This window comes from Anolis sagrei, chromosome 7 (genome assembly GCF_037176765.1).
Source record: "Anolis sagrei isolate rAnoSag1 chromosome 7, rAnoSag1.mat, whole genome shotgun sequence".
Lineage (NCBI taxonomy): Eukaryota > Metazoa > Chordata > Lepidosauria > Squamata > Dactyloidae > Anolis > Anolis sagrei.
This window is the reverse complement of record NC_090027.1, coordinates 25,783,930-25,805,704: the sequence shown is the minus strand read 5'-3', so window position 1 is coordinate 25,805,704 and position 21,775 is coordinate 25,783,930. Positions and strand designations below refer to the sequence as shown.

Sequence of the window (21,775 nt, the reverse complement as noted above, 5' to 3'; positions counted from 1 at the left end):
CGAAGCCCGGTTCAGGGTGGGTGCCTGACTTGTAGCCCAGCTTCCACCTACCTAGCAGTTTGAAAACACATGTGAGTAGATAAATAGGAACTGCATTAAAGCGAGGAGATATTTAGGCTCAACATTTTAATCAGAAAAAGGAAGAAGTTTACGAACAAAGAAAGCTCTTTGGCGAGGAGATGGAGCAACAGCACCCCTTGTGGCCAGAACCAAGCACAACCCCCCAAAATGCTGAAAAATGGCAAAATCCTCTATCTATACCTCTATCTGTTGTCTGTCTTGTCATTGTATAATCGGCATTGAATGTTTGCCGTATATGTGTTCTGTGATCCACCCTGAGTCCCCTTCGGGGTGAAAAGAGCAGAATATAAATACAACAAAATAAATAAATAAACAAACACACACTTACTTTGCTATGAGTTGTGCAGCTTTCTTTTCCACTTCTCCCAGAGGACAAGTCATCCTTTCATCTTGCATAATATGAAAATCAAAACTGTAAGGAAAGACAACACAAGTGGGGTGAGGGAACGTAACAAAAAAAAAATCTTCAATTTGGGCTCCATTCATAGAAATTGCATGTACAATTTTAAAAAGAGCACAAGCCCATTAAAAAACATATCTGCTACATTAATCATAAACCAAAAGCTTGGCTGTATAAAGAGATCTTGGCCCACCAGTGGAATAAAAGGAAGGAGCCAATGAACTGAATCTCTCATTGGAGGGAATGCCACAATCTAGGTGCAGTCACCAAAAAGGCTCTCTCCTGTGTGCCTCCATATATATGGCTGTGATGGAATTGGGGCTGAAGCAAAGCTTTCCTCCGACAATCTTAAAACTTCGAAAGGCACATTCAAATAATCTGGATCTTAGACAATATAGGTTTCAATAAGAACTTTGAATGCATCCCCAAAAAGACTGATAGCCAGTGAAGCTTTTTCATCGGCAAGTTATATTATGTTTTGTTGATCATTGTAATTTATTCTGGAAATGGATGCTGAAGGACAGAAATATGTTAATCATAGGATCATAGAGTTGGAAGAGACCTCATAGACCATCCAGTCCAAACCCCTGCCAAGAAGCAGGAAAATCTCATTCAAAACACCCCTGACAGATGGCCATCCAGCCCCTGTTTATAAGCCTCCAAAGAAGGAGCCTCCACACTCCGTGGCAGAGAGTTCCACTGCTGAACGGCTCTCACAGTCAGGAAGTTCTTCCTAATGTTCAGATGGAATTTCCTTTCTTGTAGTTTGAAGCCATTGTTCCACTGCGTCCTAGTCTCCAGGGAAGCAGAAAACAAGCTTGCTCTCGCCTCTTTGTGACTTCCTCTCACATATTTATACATGGATATCATGTATCCTCTCAGTCTTCTCTTCTTCAGGCTAAACATGCCCAGCTCTTTAAGCCGCTCCTCATAGGGCTTGTTCTCCAGACCCTTGATCATTTTAGTCGCTCTCCTCTGGACAAATTCCAGCTTGTCAACATCTCTCTTCAATTCTGGTCTCCAGAATTGGACACAATATTCCAGGTGTGGTCTAGCCAAGGCAAAATAGAGGGGTAGCATAACTTCCCTAGATCTAGACACTATGCACCTATTGATGCAGGCCAAAATCCAATTGGCTTTTTTTTGGCGCTACATGACATTGTTGGCTCATGTTTAACTTGTTGTCCAGGAGGACTCCAAGATCTTTTTCACACATACTGCTCTCAAGCCAGGCGTCCCCCATTCTGTATCTTTGCATTTCGTTTTTCCTGTCAAAATCATGTCTCCTCTCAGCCTTCTGTCTCCTCTCAGCCTTCTCTTCTTCAGGCTAAACATGCCTAGCTCTTTAAGCCGCTCCTCATAGGGCTTGTTCTCCAGACCCTTGATCATTTAAATACATCTACCTTGGGCAATATGAATATCTAACCTTGGGAGAGGGGGCACAACCTATATATAATGGCTTTGGAACTAGAGGGAGGAAATCATTTGCCTCAGGCCACAGCTCTCTGGCTGACTGCTATAGATGGACATGTTGCATCTAAGGAAATGGGTCCCAAGATACAGAAAACTCATAGTTAAAGTCTGATTTCTTCAGGTCAAAGAGCAAACTACATTTTATATTATTGTCAGTTTTTATTTTGGCAGAGAAGACTGAGAGGATACATGATATCCATGTATAATCCAGTGGAACTAATCTGAACCAAGCTCTTACACAAGTACTTTCAAAAGGGAGGTACCCAAATTGAACACGCAAATAACATGACATACAGTTGTGCCCAAAGCTCACAATGGCTGCTGGTGGGGTCAATGATAAAACACTTGCCCTCTTGATTTTTGGTTTAAAGAAATACACTCACAGCTGTATGTACCTTTCTTCCCGGGATATCGTATACCACACCATCACTCCAAATACAGCTAGTACTCCAAGTATCTTCCATCCTGAACAAAGAGAAGAGACGGCATGTTGCTGATGCTCAGTCATTCCACCTCTAGCTGCACAAGAATACATAAGCAGGAATGGAACAGCAGAAATCTACAGTATAGAGAAGTGGGCAAAATGTAGTATGATGGTGGAGATTTGTATATGATCCCCAGGGGCGTTTTTGTGGCCCCTAAGGGTCAGAAATGCCCCAAATATCCTCTAGGAACTGTGAGGAGTATTTTTCCACCCCATCCAGACTTTAAAAAAAAACTAGGATGTGAACAGGAATGCCCAGTCAGTTAATTGTGTTTTAAAAGGCCTTATCTCAATCTAAAATGCCCCAGAGGGACATTTGGTGGCATTCTAGGTGGGGATTATTTATTTATTTATTTATTTATTTATTTATTTATTAAATAAATTCTCAGCCCTTGGCCGACTCAAAGTGGTTAACAATAGCAAAATTCACTGCGCAACATCATAAAAACAGTTAAAAAACAATTAAAACAATGACGTAATAAACAATCAATTTAAACATAAATATAACATCTCATTAGCGTCTCATAGGTAGAATCAAGATCCAATCACATCATCTGTTGTTCCATATTCCTATATTCATTACACTGCCTATTCAAATGCCTGCTCGAACAACCAGGTCTTCACTTTCCTCTGAAATGCTAATAGGGAGGGGGCCGATCTAATTTCTGTTCCACAGCCGAGGGGCCACTACTGAGAAGGCCCTGTCTCTCGTCCCCACCAGACGTACTTGTGATGCAGGCAGGACCGAGAGCAGGGCCTCCCCAGATGATCTTAACGTCCTAGTTGGTTCATAGGAGGAGATGCGTTCGGACAGATAAGTTGGGATTACATAGGAAATGGTGCAGCCCTCCCTTCCAGAGGCAAATGTGGCCCTTTAGCTTCCCACAACTGTCCACTTTGATGTGGAATAAAAGCACAGAATTCGCTTTGAGAAGGAACTGGATCCTATTTCAATGGCCAGTTTTTTTCCATGGGTCGCAAAGAGACTCCCCTGAGCATGGATCAGGTGCAATCTACCGATCACGATGTAAGTTTGGGTAATCTTTACACATCTAGAAACAAGTGAAAAGGGCATGAATCCATGCAGCTACATGAACCTACACTATTTAAAAAAAACAAAAATAAAATTAGCCTCGGGAAAACAGATAAACTATAACCAATGCTGGCCAACATAGACTAAAACCTAAAGCCTCCTATACATAAAAGAGGAGGAAACAGGAACAAGGAAGAGGGTAACCCAATGCTTACTATGGCTAGTTCCTGCTCATGTATACAAACTAGCCTGTACATTATTTAAAATGTATGAAATACTAAAAATAAATCAGATTTGGGTTGCTGTGAGTTTACCAGACTGTATGGCCATGTTCCAGAAGCATTCTCTCCTGATGTTTCATCCACATCTATGGCGGGCAACCTATGAGGTTGTGAGGTCTGTTGGAAACTAAGCAAGGGAGGTTTATATATCTGTGGAATGTCCAGAGTGGGAGAAAGAACACGTCTGCTCGAGGCAAGTGTGAATGTTGCTATTGGCCACCTTGATAAGCATTTAATGGCCTTGCAGCTTCAAAGCCTGCTGGTTGGGGGGGGGGGGGGGATCACAGCAACACAATGATTCCAGCCATGAAAGCCTTTTCAGACTTTTCAAACACCTTTTTCTAGACAATTTAAAACATAATTTGAAATGCAGCACTCTGAATAAAATGGAAGAACTTTGTAAAGCAAATCCCACAGAATGGTTTTTTCTATCAAGTGAGATATCAGTGGGAAGGAATCCCACTGGAGCATTGCAGCACACCCAAATACCTGGGAGTCACTCTGGACCGTGCTCTGACCTACAAGAAGCACTGCCTGAATATCAAGCAAAAAGTGGGTGCTAGAAACAATATCATACAAAAACTGACTGGCACAACCTGGGGATCACAATCAGACACAATGAAGACATCTGCCCTTGCACTATGCTACTCTGCTGCTGAGTATGCATTCCCAGTGTGGAACACATCTCACCACGCTTTGGTGGTGTCAGGAGCAACTTGAGAAACTGCAAGTTGCTTCTGGTGTGAGAGAATCGGCCATCTGCAAGGATGTTGCCCAGGGAACGCCTGGATGTTTTTGATGTTTTATCATCTTTGTGTCCCCGCATGAGGAGCTGGAGCTGATAGAGGGAGCTCATCCGCACTATCCCCGGATTCGAATCTGCGACCTGTTGGTCTTCAGTCCTGCCGGCACAGGGGTTTAACCCACTGCGCCACCGGGGGCTCCATCTCACCACACTAAAACAGTAGAAGTGGCTCTTAATGAGACATGCCGCATTATCACGGGATGTCTGCGCCCTACACCACTGGAGAAATTACATTGTTTAACCGGTATTGCACCACCTGACATCCGCTGGGAAGTAGCAGCCAATAGTGAAAGGACCAAGGCAGTGACATCTCCAGCCCACCCCTGTTTAGATATCAGCTAGCACATCAACAACTTAAATCAAGAAATAGTTTTCTAAGATCTACAGAGACACTCGCTGGAACACCCCAGCAAGCGAGAGTCCAAAAGTGGCAGACTCAAACCCAGAACCTCAACCAATGGCTCATACCAAATGAGAGACTCCCCCCTGGGCACACAAAAAACTGGGCGACTTGGAAGGCGCTAAACAGACTGCGCTCTGGCACCACGTGATGCAGAGCCAATCTTAAGAAATGGGGCTACAAAGTGGAATCCACGACATGCGAGTGTGGAGAAGAGCAAACCGCTGACCACCTGCTGCAATGCAACCTGAGCCCTGCCACATGCACAATGGAGGACCTTCTTGGGCCAACACCAGAGGCACTCCAAGTGGCCAGATACTGGTCAAAGGACATTTAATCAACTACCACGCTTGCAAACTTCGTGTTTTGTCTGTTTGTTTGTTTTGTTAAAAATGTAATACAACTGTCTGGTTGCTCTTGACACGATAAATAAATAAAATCTATCAAGCTTACTTATTTGTAACTGGATTTTTTTTAAAAAGCTAGTACAGTGCAGTGGTTTGAGTATTGGCCCATGACTCTGGGAAATCAAAGTTTCGTCACAGAAACTTACAGGTGATTTTGGGAAAATTATAATGTCCTAAACTTAGAGGAACGCAACAGCAAAAACTTCCTCTGAACATTAGCAAGAAAACCCTATGACAGATTTGTGTTAGGGTTGCCACAAGTCAGAAATGACCTGAAAGCACACAACAACAACAAATTTGGGATTTGAATGGCAGATTTACAATTCCCCTTGGTTCTCCTTCCATATATACTACCTTAAAATGTATGTAATGTGGCAAGGGAAAGTGGCACATCATTGGAGACTTACGGGACTTGTTGATCATTTTTATCAGCAGATTAAACACCGTCCAGTGGCTTTTGCTGTCATGGCGACTGCTGTCAGTCACCTAGAAAATGAAGAAGAAGGTCTGTTAGGAATCTCATATTCCAAGAATCTGAAACACCTGGGATGTAATGGAACTACCACCATGCAGATCATGTGAATAGTACAGCAAACAGTAGCAAACTCCTGATATTGTTAATGTTTCACAGATTCCAAACAAAATCCCAGAATATCTAAAATGAAATAAATTCCAAGGGTCATATTTTGCAAGCAGATAAGGGTATTGCAAGCAGTCAATACCATGTTTTCCTAACCAATAAGAACAGATCTGCTAGTAGATAAGGATTTATGACCTTATCTGCTAGCAGATATGTCCTTATCGGCTAGCAAAATATGAACCTATTTTATGGTCTTCTCAACAGAAAACCAACTAAATTTATGCAAGTGTTTCCTGAGACTTCATGGGTTTTTTTTTAATTTTAAAAAAATCTGTTCCAATACAATTTCTAGCTGAAATCTGATACCCCAAAATGGGTTTATGGGCTCTTTGCTTTCCTACTCTTTCTTCTTATCAACCTTGGGACTCTCAGGAGCCCGTTTCGCCCATTGTCCACTTTTTAAAAGCTATTTTTAAACAAGAATGTTAACATAAGGGGCTCTAGTCCTTCTGGTTTCCCAACATTTTTTTCTGTCTGAAAAATCAGAAAAACATGGTGATCTCCGTAACTCCATAATCTCCCCCCAAATAATAATAATAATAACAACAACAACAACAACAACAACACTTTATTTGTACCCCGCTACCATCTCCCCAAGGGACTCGGTGCGGCTTACATGAGGCCGAGCCCAAACACAACAATACAAGCAATAATAACAACAATACAAGCAATTAAAAAACATAGACCATAAAATATACAACATTATCAATAAGACAACACACAATTAAAAACAGTGGGAAGGCCAAATGTAGAGTTAAAATTGGAAATGGACGAAAGGTGATACTGGTCTTTGTGGAAGGGCATACGAACAGACCTAAAGAAATGTAAAAAAAAAGAAGAAGAAAAAAAGAGTGTACCGGGCCTTCTGTTTTCCCATTCTCTCCCAATTTTGAGGCATAGTAAAAAAAAAAAAAAGTTGAAAGATGCAATGCATCACAGTGTTTCTCTCTTTTGGCACATGAAACTTTGGATGTGAGCACCTCAAAAGCAAAGAGCCTGTTGTTGCTTTGTGAAACCTGTTGGGTTAAGTGACATGATGCAGTTTTATGTGTTGTTGAACTGTACAATGTGGTGGTGAGAATTGTTGGGTTTCATCCCTGGACTGCCCAAGTCTTTGTTTCATCAAGTTTCTAGTCCTCAATGAGTAGCTAGACGAGAGAAAGGGCCAAGCTCAGGTATTCCTTTCCCCACATTCCTATGCATGTTTTTATTTATTTATTTACCCTATTTGTTGACCGGCTCTATCTCCCTAGAAGGTCTGGTGGCAGAGGACTTTTTACAAGTAAAACAAGCAGTCGAAGAAGAAAAACACGCCCTGGCATAATATGTCAAGGAAAGCCAAGAACCTGCTTTAATTAAAATCAGTAATCGGAAACTTCTCAAAGCACAACAGAAAAAGAGTCAGTACAAGAAAACTGCACTCCAAACCAGAACTGACAGCTGGCACAACAAAGCATTGCATGGGCAGTTCCTTGACAAAATTGAAGGAAAAGTTGACAGGAAGAAGACCTGGTTATGGCTCACGAATGGAACCCTGAAGAAGAAGGCAAAAGGCCCAGGCCTGTAGCCGGGAGGGGGGGGGGTTAGGGGTTCAACCTAGGATTGAAACCCCCCCCCCAAATTTTTCAAGTAAAAAAAAAACCTGGTTTACTCATGAATTTTAACTGGTTAACCAAATCCCCATGCTAAGTCTATGAGACGCAAAAAATTAAGAGTCCCTGCAAAACTGCAAGCACTATCTCAAGCAAATATTGACAATTTATTCACACTGTCATTACTTGCAGCAATAGCCGATGTAGCGAAGCAACCAAGTGGGGGGGGGGGGTGTTGAATGCTCTCATTAAGGAGGCCAGACTTGGTGGAGGTGGTTGACAGGGACAGAGCTGCAGGCTATTGAAGGCTGCTCTGCCCCCTGCTGTGCTCTTTGCTTCAGTGTGAGCTAGGAGGCAGGTTTCAACCCCTCCCCCCCCCCCCCCCCAAATTTTCAACCCTCCCTGAAATTTTTTTCTGGCTACAGCCCTGAGAAGGCCTGATTCTTGCAGCCCAGGAGCAAGCCATCAGAACAAATGCAATTAAGGCCAGGATTGAAAAATCAGCGGATGACCCAAAATGCAGACTGTTCAAGGCAACTGATGAAACCATTAATCATGTCCTCAGCTGCTGCAAGAAAATAGCACAAACGGACTACAAACAAAGGCACAACTCTGTGGCCCAAATGATTCAGTGGTACTTATGTCACAGGTACCACCTGCCAGTAGTAAAGAACTAGTGGGATCATAAACCTGCAACGGTAGTGGAAAATGAGCACGCAAAAATACTGTGGGACTTTCGAATCCAGACTGACAAAGTTTTGGAACACAATATGCCAGATATCACGGTTGTGGAAAAGAAAAGAAAAATGGATTATTGATGTCGCTATACCGGGTGACAGTTGCATTGAGGAAAAACAACAGGAAAAACTCAGCCGCTATCAAGACCGCAAAATCGAACTGCAAAGGCTCTGGCATAAACCAGTACAGGTGGTCCCAGTAGTCATCATCACACTGGGTGCTGTGCCAAAAGATCTCAGTCGGCATTTGGAAACAATAAACATTGACAAAATCATGATCTGTCAACTGCAAAAAGCCACCTTGGATCTGTGCGCATCATTCGAAAATACATCACACAGTCCTAGATGCTTGAGAAGTGTTCGACTTGTGATTTTGTGATACGTAATCCAGCATATAGATCTTGTTTGCTGTGACATACTGTAGTTATGTGTCAGTAAAATACTAATAATTATTATTATTATTATTATTATTATTATTATTTACTTATAACCCACCCTCTTTCCCCAAAGGGATTCAGGGCAGTTTACAAAAATAACAAGAATGGCAAGCATTCAATGCCTAACAAATAACAACAATCACAGCAAAACAAATAATAAATTAAACACAATATTCGTTATAAACAACCAAAACCAAAGGTTAAGCTAAATAAATCTATCATGCTGGCACTTCTGCCCCCTTTTTAATGCTTTGAAAGAACTGGTTTGCTGTGAGTTTTCCAAGCTGTATGGCCATGTTCCAGAAGCATTAACTCCTGACATTTAGCCCACATCAATGGCAGGCATCCTCATAGGTTGTGAGGTCTGTGGGAAACTAGGCAAGTGAGTTTTATATAGCTGTGGAATGCCCAGGGTGGGAGAAAGAACTGTTGTCTTGAAGGGGCTAACAGAACTCAGAAATGTTGAAATTCTAAAATGCAAACCTAGAGAGGGGTTTGTGCCTCTCCTCTGGCCTGCAGAAGACCAGAAGCTAAGAGGAGATAATGTATCTAGAAGACACAAGATGCTGTATTGTCAAGTACACCCAGGGTGGGTTACTACGCCCAGGGAGTACCCAAGGGTGGGTTAACACCCAAAATGCTTATCTGTAACAATAATGTGTGTGTTTACGTAGTTTGTAGAAGGTTAGCACTGAAAGACATTGGAGTGGCAAAATATGAGAAAAACATGTTTTTGAATGGTTGATCCGATAAGAGAGGTGTGTGCCCATGACACAGTGAAAAGACATGTATATAAGGAGACTGAAATATCCAAATATCAGAGACAGCTCTCTTTGAAGACACTGGTCTGTCTGGGCTGTTTCTCCCTGTGTGGCCACACTTGAAATAAAGAGATTTCTGCTTTACCTCTGGAGACTAGACTCTCTTCATTTTGCTGCCCTCTGTGACGGACTCAGCAAGGACCCCAAGCAGGGGGTCCCCTACATTTCGTTTAAGGCAAGTGTGAATGTTGCATTTGGCTAGCTTGATTAGCATTTAGTGGCCTTGCAGCTTCAAAGCCTGGCTGCTTCCTGCCTGGGGAAATCCTTTTTTTGGGAGGTGTTAGCTGGCCCTGATTGTTTCATGTCAGGAATTACCTTGTTTTTTAGTGTTCCTCTTTATTTACTGTTCTAATTTTAGAGTTTTTTTAAATACTGGTAGCCAGATTTTTGTTCATGTCATTGTTTCCTCTTTTCTGTTGTAGTTTTCAATGGCTTCTCTGTGTAATCTGATATAATGGTTGTCTGAGTGGTCCAGCATGTCTATGTTCTCAAATAATATGCTGTGTCCAGGTTGATAGCTCTGCTATGGCTGACTTCTCTGGTTGAATTAGTCTGCAGTGCCTTCGATGTTCCTTGATTCTTGTTTGGCCAATGCTGTGTTTGGTAGTCCCTATGTAGACTTGTCCACAGCTGCACTTGCCTCAAGCAGACAAGAGTTCTTTCTCCCACTCTAGACATTTTACAGACATATAAACCTCACTTGCCTAGTTTTCAACAGACCTCACAATCTCTGACGATGCCTGCCATAGATGTGGGCGAAACGTCAGGAGAGAATGCTTCTGGAACATAATCATACAGTCCAGAAAACTCACCGCAACCCAGTGATTCCAGCCATGAAAGCCTTCAACAACACTTTCATTAATGTACCCCACATGGTGATATATTAGTACAATTATTTGGAAGATAAGTGTGCATATGCCCACTATAGGACTTCTGGGTTTATATTACTGTTTAAATATTTAAGCCTCTCAATTAACAAACATCCTGTTGGTCTCTTCCCGTTTTCTAAATAGTTTTGCGCCTTAGCCTGCAACATACCTGTTTCCTAGCCTTCTAGATTTCAATGTACAACGCTTTTATGAGACTGTAACCCTCTTTCCTTATGCTGCGTTATGACCACAATAAAGATTCATTTGTTTGATCAACAAACAGTCAAAATAAGCAATGTTTGCATCCCATGTAAGCACATATTCACAAAATCAGTAGTTCGACTCTACACGCCCTTCACTTGGGAAGTTTAGCTCTACAACCCTGTTTGTTTTTACGAGCTCCTTTCAAATAACTTGCTCCTATTTTATCTCATTAGAGCTTTTTAACTGTCTTATCCTGTACATGTGGCCCACCCACTGTTATCGTGATTGTGTTTATCTGAATGTTTTGTTTTTAAATGTAATTTTGATGATGTTGAATGTTGGTTATGTTTTTGGTTTATTTTGTAATGTTGTCCTTGGCCCCATGTAAGCCACTCCGAGTCCCCATCGGGGAGATGGTGGCGGGGTATAAATAAAGATTATTATTATTATAATTATTATTATTATTACATAGAAATAAGCCCTAAGTGTTACATGAGGTTTTCATAAGATTATGCTTATTATGTTTAACCCAGTGGTGCTAAACTTGCTGACCAAAAGATCAGTGGTTCGAATCCAGGGAGTGGGGTGAGCTCCCCCTGTTAGCCCCAGCTTCTGTCAACCTAGCAGTTCGAAAACATACAAATATGAGTAGATCAATAGGTACCGCTTCAGTGGGAAGGTAAAGGCACTCCATGCAGTCATGCTGGCCACATGACCTTGAAGGTGTCTATGGGCAATGCTGGCTCTTTGGCTTATAATAATAATAATAATAATAATAATAATAATAATAGGTAAAGGTAGTCCCCTGATATTAAGTCCAGTCATGTCTGACTCTGGAGTGTGGTGCTCATCTCCATTTCTAAGCCGAAGAGCCAGTGTTGTCCGTAGACACCTCCAAGGTCATGTGGCTGACATGACTACATGGAGAGCCGTTACCTTCCCGCCGGAGCGGTACCTATTGATCTACTCACATTTGCATGTTTTCGAACTGCTAGGTCGGCAGAAGCTAGGGCTGACAGCGGAAGCTCACGCCGCTCCCCGGAATCGAACCTGCGACCTTTTGATCAACAAGCTCAGCAGCTCAGTGCTTTAACCCACTGCACCACTGGGGGCTCCAATAATAATAATAATAATAATAATAATACTTTATTTATACCCCGCTACCTTCTCCCCAAGGGACTCGGTGCGGCTTACATGAGGCCGAGCCCAAAATACAACAATACAAGCAATAACAATAACACAAGCAATTTAAAACAACAAAACAGTAAAACAATAACATAAACATTATCAAATAAGACAACACACTTTAAAATCTATGGGTAGGCCAAATGTAATTAAGGTGAAAAATAATCCTGGACATGGGCGAAAGAGTGATGGGGCGGTTTGTGGAAACATACAAACAGACTTAAAACAATATCAAGTGCTTTGGAGAACAAAGTGTTACGGGAGCATTATTCTGGGAAGGCACACTGGAACAACCATGTCTTCAAGCTCCTCTTAAAGACTGCCAAGGTTGGGGCATGCCTGATGTCCTTAGGAAGAGAGTTCCAGAGTCGAGGGGCCACCACCGAAAAGGCCCTCTCTCTCGTCCCCACCAATCGCGCTTGCGATACAGGTGGGAGCGTGAGCAGGGCCTCTCCAGATGATCGAAGAGATCGTGTGGGTTCGTATACAGAGATGCGGTCACGAAGGTAGGCTTAGAAATAGAGATGAGCACTAACCCCCAGAGATGGACACAACTAGACTTAATATCAAGGGGAAGCCTTTACCGTTGCCCATGCTCTCTGGAAAACCTGCTAATGCCACCTAAACCATTGTAAAGTTGATCCCAAAAGCCAAAAAAGCTCCAACAATTAAAAATGAGTTATAGGTGGCAGCACATTGCTTACAAGGAATATAATATGAGGCACAGATCAAACCTATCAAAATGTATCAATTCGCTCTGATACAGGAGCCCGCAGTGGCACAACAGGTTAAATCCTTGTGCTGGCAGGTCTGAAGACTGACAGGTAGAAGGTTCGAATGCAAGGAGAGTGCATATGAGCTTCCTCTGTCAGCTCCAGCCTCCCGTGCGGGGACATGAGAGAAGCCTTCCACAAGGATGGTAAAATATCAAAACTTGTGAGCGTCCCCTGGGCAACGTCCTTGCAGATGGCCCATTCTCTCACACCAGACACAACCTGCTGTTTCTCAAGTTGCGCCTGACACATACACACACACACAAAACCCCAACTTCAATACAGGGCTTTATAGCAAAAGGATGCATACCCTCAGCCTGTTTTCCCCGATTCCTACAAAATTTGTCCAGGTGAATTTTAATACCTTTGGGAAACAAGCTCCACTATTACAAATCTAAGTAGTCTGGATAAGCAGACTGCTTTAAAAAAAATCCATCCACCAAAATGCTCTTGCAAAACTTTGGAATTTCTAATTGAAAATGAAAATTCAAAACAATTCTGATGGGAATTTAGTTAACAATTAGAAAGAAAGAGGCAAAGAAAGAGAGGAAGAAGAAAAGTCCAGATGACTACAGAATGTCATTCAGGAGTTTCTACGCCGGGAAAGTGTAATGAGGAAAAACATGTAGTCATCCAGTACTACCTTGGTTAGATATTTTTTGAAACAAGCCCAAAACACTTATAAACACCTTCCTGGATCTGAAAATAGTCCTTCTAATGTTGTTGAACTACAACTTCCAAACACATAGCCAACAGTGAGGAATGGGGGGATAGGGACCCACCCTCCACTTAGCACAGCCCCAAACCCAGTCCGGTTATGCTTTGCAATCACAAAAAACACACACAAAAGCACCGATCTCAAAGCAGGTTTGGACTAGAACACACTACATACGTGAGAGGTATCTAATTGCTCCTGCTCAGCCATCGTGCTCAAAAGAAGGAACTCTCAGAGATTTTCATGGGTTTTTGTTTTCCACTTCCCTTCTTTCAACAGGTCATCTCAATTCTCCCGATCCAATACATCTGAGCAAAATAAAATTGGCTCCTTTCACTTCTCAGGGAAAGTTTAAATGAGCCATGTGTGGTTGGGGGGGGGGGGGTATGGGAGGAGTAAACAGACATTTCCCTGCCCTCTCTGTGTGTTTACTCTGCAAAGTTCAAGTGACAAATGCCAGTAAACTCTAAAGTGCCTAACAGGGGAGGGTACGGATAAGAACAGATACATTGATATGGTGATTTTTCTGTAAGGATAGGCAATGCTTACCAACTCCATCCTAAACTCAAGCTTGAACAGGTATGGGCAAACCCAGGCCCAGAGGCCGGATATGGCCCTTGGGCTATTTTCTTACATCCTCCTCTCTCTCACCATCCTATCCTTCCTTCCTTCCCTCTTTCCTCCCTCCTTCCCTTCCACCCTTTCATCCTTCCTTTCCTCCTTCCTTCCCTCATTCTCCTTCCTTCCCTCCCTCTTTCCTCCCTCCTTCCATCCTTCCTTGCTTCCTTTCCTCCCTCCTTCCCTCTTTCTCCTTCCTTCCTTCCATCCTTCCCTTCCACCCTTTCATCCTTCCTTGCTTCCTTTCCTGTCTCCTTCCCCCTTTCTCCTTCCTTCCTTCCCTCATTCCTCCCTCCTTCCACCCTTTCATCCTTCCTTGCTTCCTTTCCTGCCTCCTTCCCTCTCCCTCTTTCTCCTTCCTTCCTTCCCTTCCACCCTTTTGTCCTTCGTTGCTCCCTTTCCTCCCTCCTTCCCTCTTTCTCATTCCTTCCTTCCCTCTTTCCTCCCTCCTTCCATCCTTCCCTTCCACCCTTTCATCCTTCCTCGCTTCCTTTCCTCCCCTCTTCCCTTTCTCCTTCCTTTCTTCCCTCTTTCCTCCCTCCTTCCATCCTTCCCTTCCACCCTTGCATCCTTCCTTGCTTCCTTTCCTGCCTCCTTCCCTCTCCCTCTTTCTCCTTCCTTCCTTCTTTCCTTCCTTCCTTCCTTCTCTCTTTTTTCCCTCCCTCCATTCCCTCTCGCCCTTCCTTCCTTCTCTTCCTTCCTTCTCTTTTTCCTTCATCCTTTCCTCCTAGGGATGTTTAGCTGGGAGAAGAGAAGGTAAAGAGGGAACATGAGAACCATGTTTCAAGATTTAAAAGGGGAGGAGGAGAAGGCGGAGAACTGACTTTCTGCTGCTCTAGAGACCAGGGCACAAGGGAGCATTGGTTTCAAATGGCAGGGAAAGAAATTCAACTGAAAATATTAGAAAGAACTTCCTGGAGAATGGCATAGGTTGTCTTGGAGTGTGGTGGAGTCTCCTTCTCTGGAAGCTTTTCCGCAGAGGCTGTCTACCCAGAGTGCTTTGATTGTGCCTTCTTGCATGGCAGAGGATAGCACTGGACAGCCCTTGGGGACCTCTTCCAACTCTAGGATTCTGGGATTCTACATCAGGAGTAGGCAATGGATACACGTTTTCTCTCCATCCACCATCTCATCCTGACCAAGACCAACACTTTTGGGATGCAAACATTTCCCGTCTAATGGATACACGTTTTCTCTCCCACCCACCATCTCATCCTGACTAAGACCAACCCTTTTGGGATGCAAACATTTCCTGTCTTACCTTCACTTACTGCATTGGTTCTCAACCTGTGGGTCCCCAGGTGTTTTGGCCTACAACTCCCAAAATCTCAGCTAGTTTACCAGCTGTTAGGATTTCTGGGAGTTGAAGGCCAAAACATCTGGGGACCCACAGGTTGAGAACCACTTACTTACTGCCTCTGAAAGAAAAGAGGAAGGGGAGGAAAGGGCAGCAAATAGACTTGAAGAGAACCTCCTCCCTCCTGGCTTGCCATGTGGTCCCCAAGTTAGAAACTTTGCCCTGAGCTAGACTGACTTGCAAATAAGCAAATTTGAGCAGCACTCACATTTAGCCTGGGGATGACTGTCCTCTTCCACTAGTCCCACCAAATCCCTTCTCCATACAAGAGGCACCTTCACACCACGCAATTACAGCACTATGATTCCACTTCAACTGCCTTGGTTCCATACTATGGAATCCCGAGCTTTGCAGTTTGGTGAAGCAATGGGTTGAGAAGAGTGAAATCAACTCTTGCCGCTCTGCTCCGAGCGCTCCCACTGAAAGCATGCCCTCCAATATTTCACAAATCAAAACCAGGACATCTGTGGTGAAGCGACTTCAAAAGTTTGCTCAAAAGGATATGGCCAGGCAAAAAGAAGCCAAAGTTATTAAGGAGGAAGAACACACAACACTGTTATTTTAAGTAGATCAACAAAAGAATTTATATATTGACCTAAGGAAGGGCAAGACTCTGCTCTCCTCCTCTGCTCTCCCTCTCTTTCCTGCTAAGTTAATGGAGTGTATTTTTGAACTCATTTTGGAGCAACTAGAGTACGCTGAGGCCAAAGGGAGGAAGCGGGGAAAAAGAGAGAGAAATCAAGACGTTTTCAAGACAATAGAGAAAGGACTTGACTATACCACAGGAATAAGCCACCTGTTATTCAGGTTATTGAGCTCTGGAACTGCCCTGGATTCACCCCATTAGCGTCTCAACAAATTTGTAATATACAGACAGTACCCAAGTTATGTACAAGATAGGTCCTGTAGATTTGATTTGTATGCAAGTCAGAACAGGTACATCTTGTAAGTGTAACTCCAGCCAAATATATGTATAGATTAGGTTTGGAGAGCATAGGGAAGGGTTAACACCTCTGTGGTGTTTCCTTTGCTGCCTGTGCCCGTTCAGAAGATTTCATCTCACTTTCTGTTCCTGTGACAGGGGCGGCGCAACCCATTACGCAAAGTAAGCATTTGCAGTAAAGTTGATTTTGCCCAGGAGTGCTCTTGAGGCGCTCTTGGGGAAAAATAGACCTTGACATATGCAAGTTGTAGTTACTGGGATGTATAGTTCACCTAAAATCAAAGAGCATTCCGAACTCCACCAATGATGGAATTGAACCAAATATGGCACACAGAACTCTCATGATGAACAGAAAATATATATCAATGATTGGGTGGGGTGGGGGGGCCAAAATACTGTTTGCTTACCGTTGAAAATTACCTAGGGCAGCCTCTGCCCTGTGAGAATCAGATTTTGAAAAATTTCAAAGTGACCCATTTAAGGTGGAATCAGGCATCAAACAGGGATGTGTTATTGCCCCAACTTTATTCTCCATCTCCATTGCTATGATACTTCACCTTGTTGATAGGAAGCTTCCCACCAGAGTGGAAATCATCTATCGGACAGATGGCAAACTATTTAACCTCAGCAGACTGAAAGCCAAAACCAAGGTTACAACATCGGTTATAGAACTCCAATATGCTGATGACAATGTCCTCTGTGCGCATTCAGAAGATGATCTACAAACCACTCTAAACACCTTCGCAGAAGCATACAAGAAGCTCAGCCTGTCATTGAACATCGAGAAAACCAAAATGCTGTTCCAGTAGTCACCAGCCAACCCCTCTCCAATGCCAGAGATGCAGCTTAATGGTGTAACATCAGAAAATGTTGACCATTTCCGTTACCTTGGCAGCCACCTCTCCACCAAAGTCAACATTGACACTGAAATACAACACTGCCTGAGCTCTGTGAGTGCAGCATTTGAGTGGCCAGTGAAGGCAAATGGGAGCAGAAGGGAACAACCAAGGGCCTCCCCTGCTATCCTTTCTCTACTTCCCAGCGGAGAAATAAATGAAGCTCTAACGTAAGAAAACATACACTCCAACAAGTAGACATGAGAGTGATACCTTTGAGTCCCCTTTAGGGAGTATAAATAAATAAATATAGTGATATCGTATATACTCTATATACGATATACTCGAGTATATACGATATCATGGTGGAGGCTTCTTTTTTGCAAGCTTTTAAACAAAGGCTGGATGGCCATCTGCTGGGGGTGCTTTGAATGCAATCTTCCTGCTTCGTGGCAGGGGGTTGGACTGGATGGCCCATGAGGTCTCTTCCAGCTCTATGATTCTATGATTTTGTCAGCCAACTCGAATATAAGCCAAGGCACCTAATTTTACCATAAAAAAAACTGGGAAAACGTATTGACTCGAGTAAAAGCCATGGGTGGGAAATGCAGCAGCTACTGGTAAACTTTAACATAAAAATAGATACCTTTAAAATTACATTAATTGAGGCACCAGCAGGTTAAATGTTTTTGAATATTTACGTAAAACTGTAATTTAAGATAAGACTGTCCAATTCTGATTAAACCATTATTCTAACCTTCGTCAATGTAAATGTACTTACATGTCCTTCCAATAATAATAAAGTAAAATAATAAAAGTAATAATAACAACAATAAAGTAAAATATTTTTTTCTTCAATTTTTTTTATTATTATTGTATAATACATAGAAACATACCATCTTTGAAAGTAACATTCAAAATACCAGTTTTTTCCCCAATCCTGCCACCACCACAATCCCCCCCCCCCCCCCCCCCGGAACAAATAAGTACTTTAGCTGTGTTTATTACAATTGTTCAATCATGAGAATAGTTTTGTTCAACACCGTATATTTATCTTTCCCCTTTATTCTATATATGAGACCCTTCCATTTCGCTTTCCATGTCTTTTTGCTTTGACCCGTCATATAGTAACTTGAAGAAGGTAATCTGCTAAATATTTGTACCAGGTTTTTGTATCCCATTTCTTGTGGTCTTTCCAGCCCAGGGCTACTGAGGCTTTAATTCCCTCTATCATATGTTTTATTATTTCCTCACTTTCCTTATATTCCTCTTTACTTTCGAATTTCTGAGTGAAAAATTGGGCCTTATTCCATTCTATCTTGATCCCTAATAGCTCCTCCATTTCTTTCCTGATTATTTCTTGGAACTTTTGGATTGGAACTTTGGAACAATAAAGTAAAATAATAAATGTAATAATAGAGTAAAATAATAAATGTAATAATATTTTATTTTATTTATTTATTTACAGTATTTATATACCGCTTTTCTCACCCCTAGGGGACTAATAAATAATAATAATAATAATAATAATAATAATAAACACAATTGGCGCTGACAAAATTACCATCTCTCAGCTGCAAAAGGCCACCCTACTCGGATCTGCACGCATTATTCGCCAATACATCACACAGTCCTAGACACTTGGGAGGTGTCCAACATGTGATCCAATACAACAGCTAGCATAGTGATCTTGTTTGCTGTGTACTAATCTTGTTGTGTTAATAATAATAATAATAATAATAATAATAATAGAGTAAAATAATAAATAACCTTGACTCGAGTATAAGCCGAGGGGGACTTTTCAGTCTTTAAAAAGGGCTGAAAAACTAGGCTTATACTTGTGTATATACAGTAATAATAATAGTAATAATAATAATACCTACCACCCAAGCACCTACTCTCAAAGCCATCCTGATCTGAAGTTTACAAAGGTAGCAAAACACACACTGGATTTTCCTGGAAGCTGCAGAACATTTTTATTTATTTATTTACAGTATTTATATACCGCTTTTCTCACCCCTAGGGGACTAATAAATAATAATAATAATAATAATAATAATAATAATAAAAAACACAATTGGCGCTGACAAAATTACCATCTCTCAGCTGCAAAAGGCCACCCTACTCGGATCTGCACGCATTATTCGCCAATACATCACACAGTCCTAGACACTTGGGAGGTTCCAACATGTGATCCAATACAACAGCTAGCATAGTGATCTTGTTTGCTGTGTACTAATCTTGTTGTGTTAATAATAATAATAATAATAATAATAATAATAATAATAATAATAATAGAGTAAAATAATAAATAACCTTGACTCGAGTATAAGCCGAGGGGGACTTTTCAGTCTTTAAAAAGGGCTGAAAAACTAGGCTTATACTTGTGTATATACAGTAATAATAATAGTAATAATAATAATACCTACCACCCAAGCACCTACTCTCAAAGCCATCCTGATCTGAAGTTTACAAAGGTAGCAAAACACACACTGGATTTTCCTGGAAGCTGCAGAACAAAGAATGTTTGTATATTGCATTAAATTCTAACAGAAGAGCTAAAATCAAGGCAGTTCCAAGATGAGTACAATTTGGGAGGTGGGAAGTCTGTGAAGACAGGACCAAAGTGGGGCAACAGAGGATTACTGAGACTATCTCTGCTAAATCGAGATATAAAAAGCAGCTTTCCTTCATGTAAAACAAGCCTCTATTATAGCCATTTTTATGCAGGGCCTGCATGTTCACCCATATGCATGAGAACCGATACAAGATATAGGTATGAGCAGATAACTGCATAAACAATAATAGCCATGCCCAACTCCCAAGCTTTCGATCACAGGATCAATGGTATGAAATGCTGACAGAAGGTTCAAGGTTCAGTTTTAACATGTTGCACTTACCTTGAAGACTATTTGGTCAAAGGCAATGGAGAGCAATTACTTCCTTGCAGAGTCAATTGCTGTAGATCCTCAGAAATCAGCAATATATTTCCACTTGTCTTTACAAGTCATTTTTATTTTCAGAACTTCCCCCTCAGGCTTGAAACACACCCTCTACCAGTTGAATGATTCATTATGGGTTTTTAAAAAACCCAAATGGCCACACATTTTGCCAGCTCCCTTAAGCTGTCAGTTTCTATATAGGCTTTGGAGTATGAAGCAGATACGGCCTAAATATTTGGAAAGCAATAGATCCCATCTACTGTTGAATGGTAACCAGTGTGAGAGACAGTTAGCATTGGATGGGAGACCACTAAGGTATACCAGATATTGTGTATTTCAGAGGAAAGTAATGGAAATTCATCATCAACACACATACACTGCTATGAAGTACATGCCCAGAACCACCATTTGGAAAAAATCAGATGCTACGAGATACAACACATTTCGTCTTCCCAGAGTCCTTTCGCACTACATAATTATAGTACTATGATTCCACTTTAACTGTCCATCCCAAAGAATCTTGGAATGTGTAGTATATGGAGAGGTATGTAGAATTTTCAGCCAACAAGATCCAGTGTCTCTCCAAACTATAAATCCCAGGATTGCATAGGAATCACAATAATTGTGTAGTGTAAAAAAAAAGCTTTTGATGCGGGTTGTTGTAGGTTTTTTCGGGCTATATGGCCATGTTCTAGAGGCATTCTCTCCTGACGTTTCGCCTACATCTATGGCCAGGATTGCATAGGAATCACAGTAATTGTGTAGTGTAAAAAAAAAGCTTTTTATGTGGGTTGTTGTAGGTTTTTTTCGAGCTGTATGGCCATGTTCTAGAGGCATTCTCTCCTGACGTTTCGCCTACATCTATGGCCAGGATTGCATAGGAATCACAGTAATTGTGTAGTGTAAAAAAAAAGCTTTTTATGTGGGTTGTTGTAGGTTTTTTTTGAGCTGTATGGCCATGTTCTAGAGGCATTCTCTCCTGAAGTTTCGCCTACATCCATGGCAAGCATCCTCAGAGGTAGTGAGGTAGCCTTCGACAATACATAGCTTTTGATGTGTTAGATTACTCTTCCCATAATACTTTACAATGATGTTTTAATGGAGCCCTGGCTATTCTGGATGGGTTTGACTGGAGATAACTAGGGAAAAGTAGGAAATGTATTGCCTTGGAATGTAATGTGTTTCCTTTGGAGGTTTCCAAACTGAGGCTAGCCATCCAGAAGGAATGGGACCATCTCTAGCCCATAAAATACATTCTCTCCTCCTTCTCCCTGCCCACCTCCCAGGGGCATAGAATCATTCAATTATAGAGGTATACAGTCAAAAAGTTCACAATTTTGGGTACATGTTTAGCCATCAATTGGTTGGTTCTGCCAAAGGGTTGTCAAGGTCTGGTGTTGTCTCAATCCACTTTTTTTTTTTTGTCGTGTCAGGAGCGACTTGAGAAACTGCAAGTCGCTTCTGGTGTGAGAGAATTGGCCATCTGCAAGGACGTTGCCCAGGGGACGCCTGGATGATTTGATGTTTTTATCATCCTTGTGGGAGGCTTCTCTCATGTCCCCGCATGAGGAGCTGGAGCTGATAGAGGGAGCTCATCCGCCTCTCCCCGGATTCGAACCTGCGACCTGTCGGTCTTCAATTCTACTGGCACAGAGGTTTAACCCACTGCGCCATCGGGGGCTCTTGTCTCAATCCACTGAGCATAACAGAAAGGACATTTTAACAATAGGACTTCTGCAACT

The 21,775-nt window shown here is 42.1% G+C and overlaps 1 protein-coding gene across 8 annotated transcripts in view; it reads right to left on the bottom strand.

The window, feature by feature from the left end:
• The window catches only part of ST3GAL4 (ST3 beta-galactoside alpha-2,3-sialyltransferase 4), a 176,764-nt gene that overhangs the window by 19,804 nt on the left and 135,185 nt on the right, over positions 1–21,775 (bottom strand). For 3 of the 8 annotated variants that reach the window (XM_060787110.2, XM_060787117.2, XM_060787111.2), the window contains 3 exons: positions 5,772–5,850; positions 2,338–2,473; positions 410–493 (listed from right to left, as the gene is read on the bottom strand). In XM_060787110.2, coding sequence (XP_060643093.2) covers positions 410–493; positions 2,338–2,473; positions 5,772–5,850 — 299 coding nt within the window. Of the gene's footprint in view, positions 1–409; positions 494–2,337; positions 2,474–5,771; positions 5,851–13,514; positions 13,676–21,775 lie in introns of those variants that run through there. The other 5 variants (XM_060787112.2, XM_060787115.2, XM_060787113.2 and 2 more) reach the window with 5 other exon arrangements.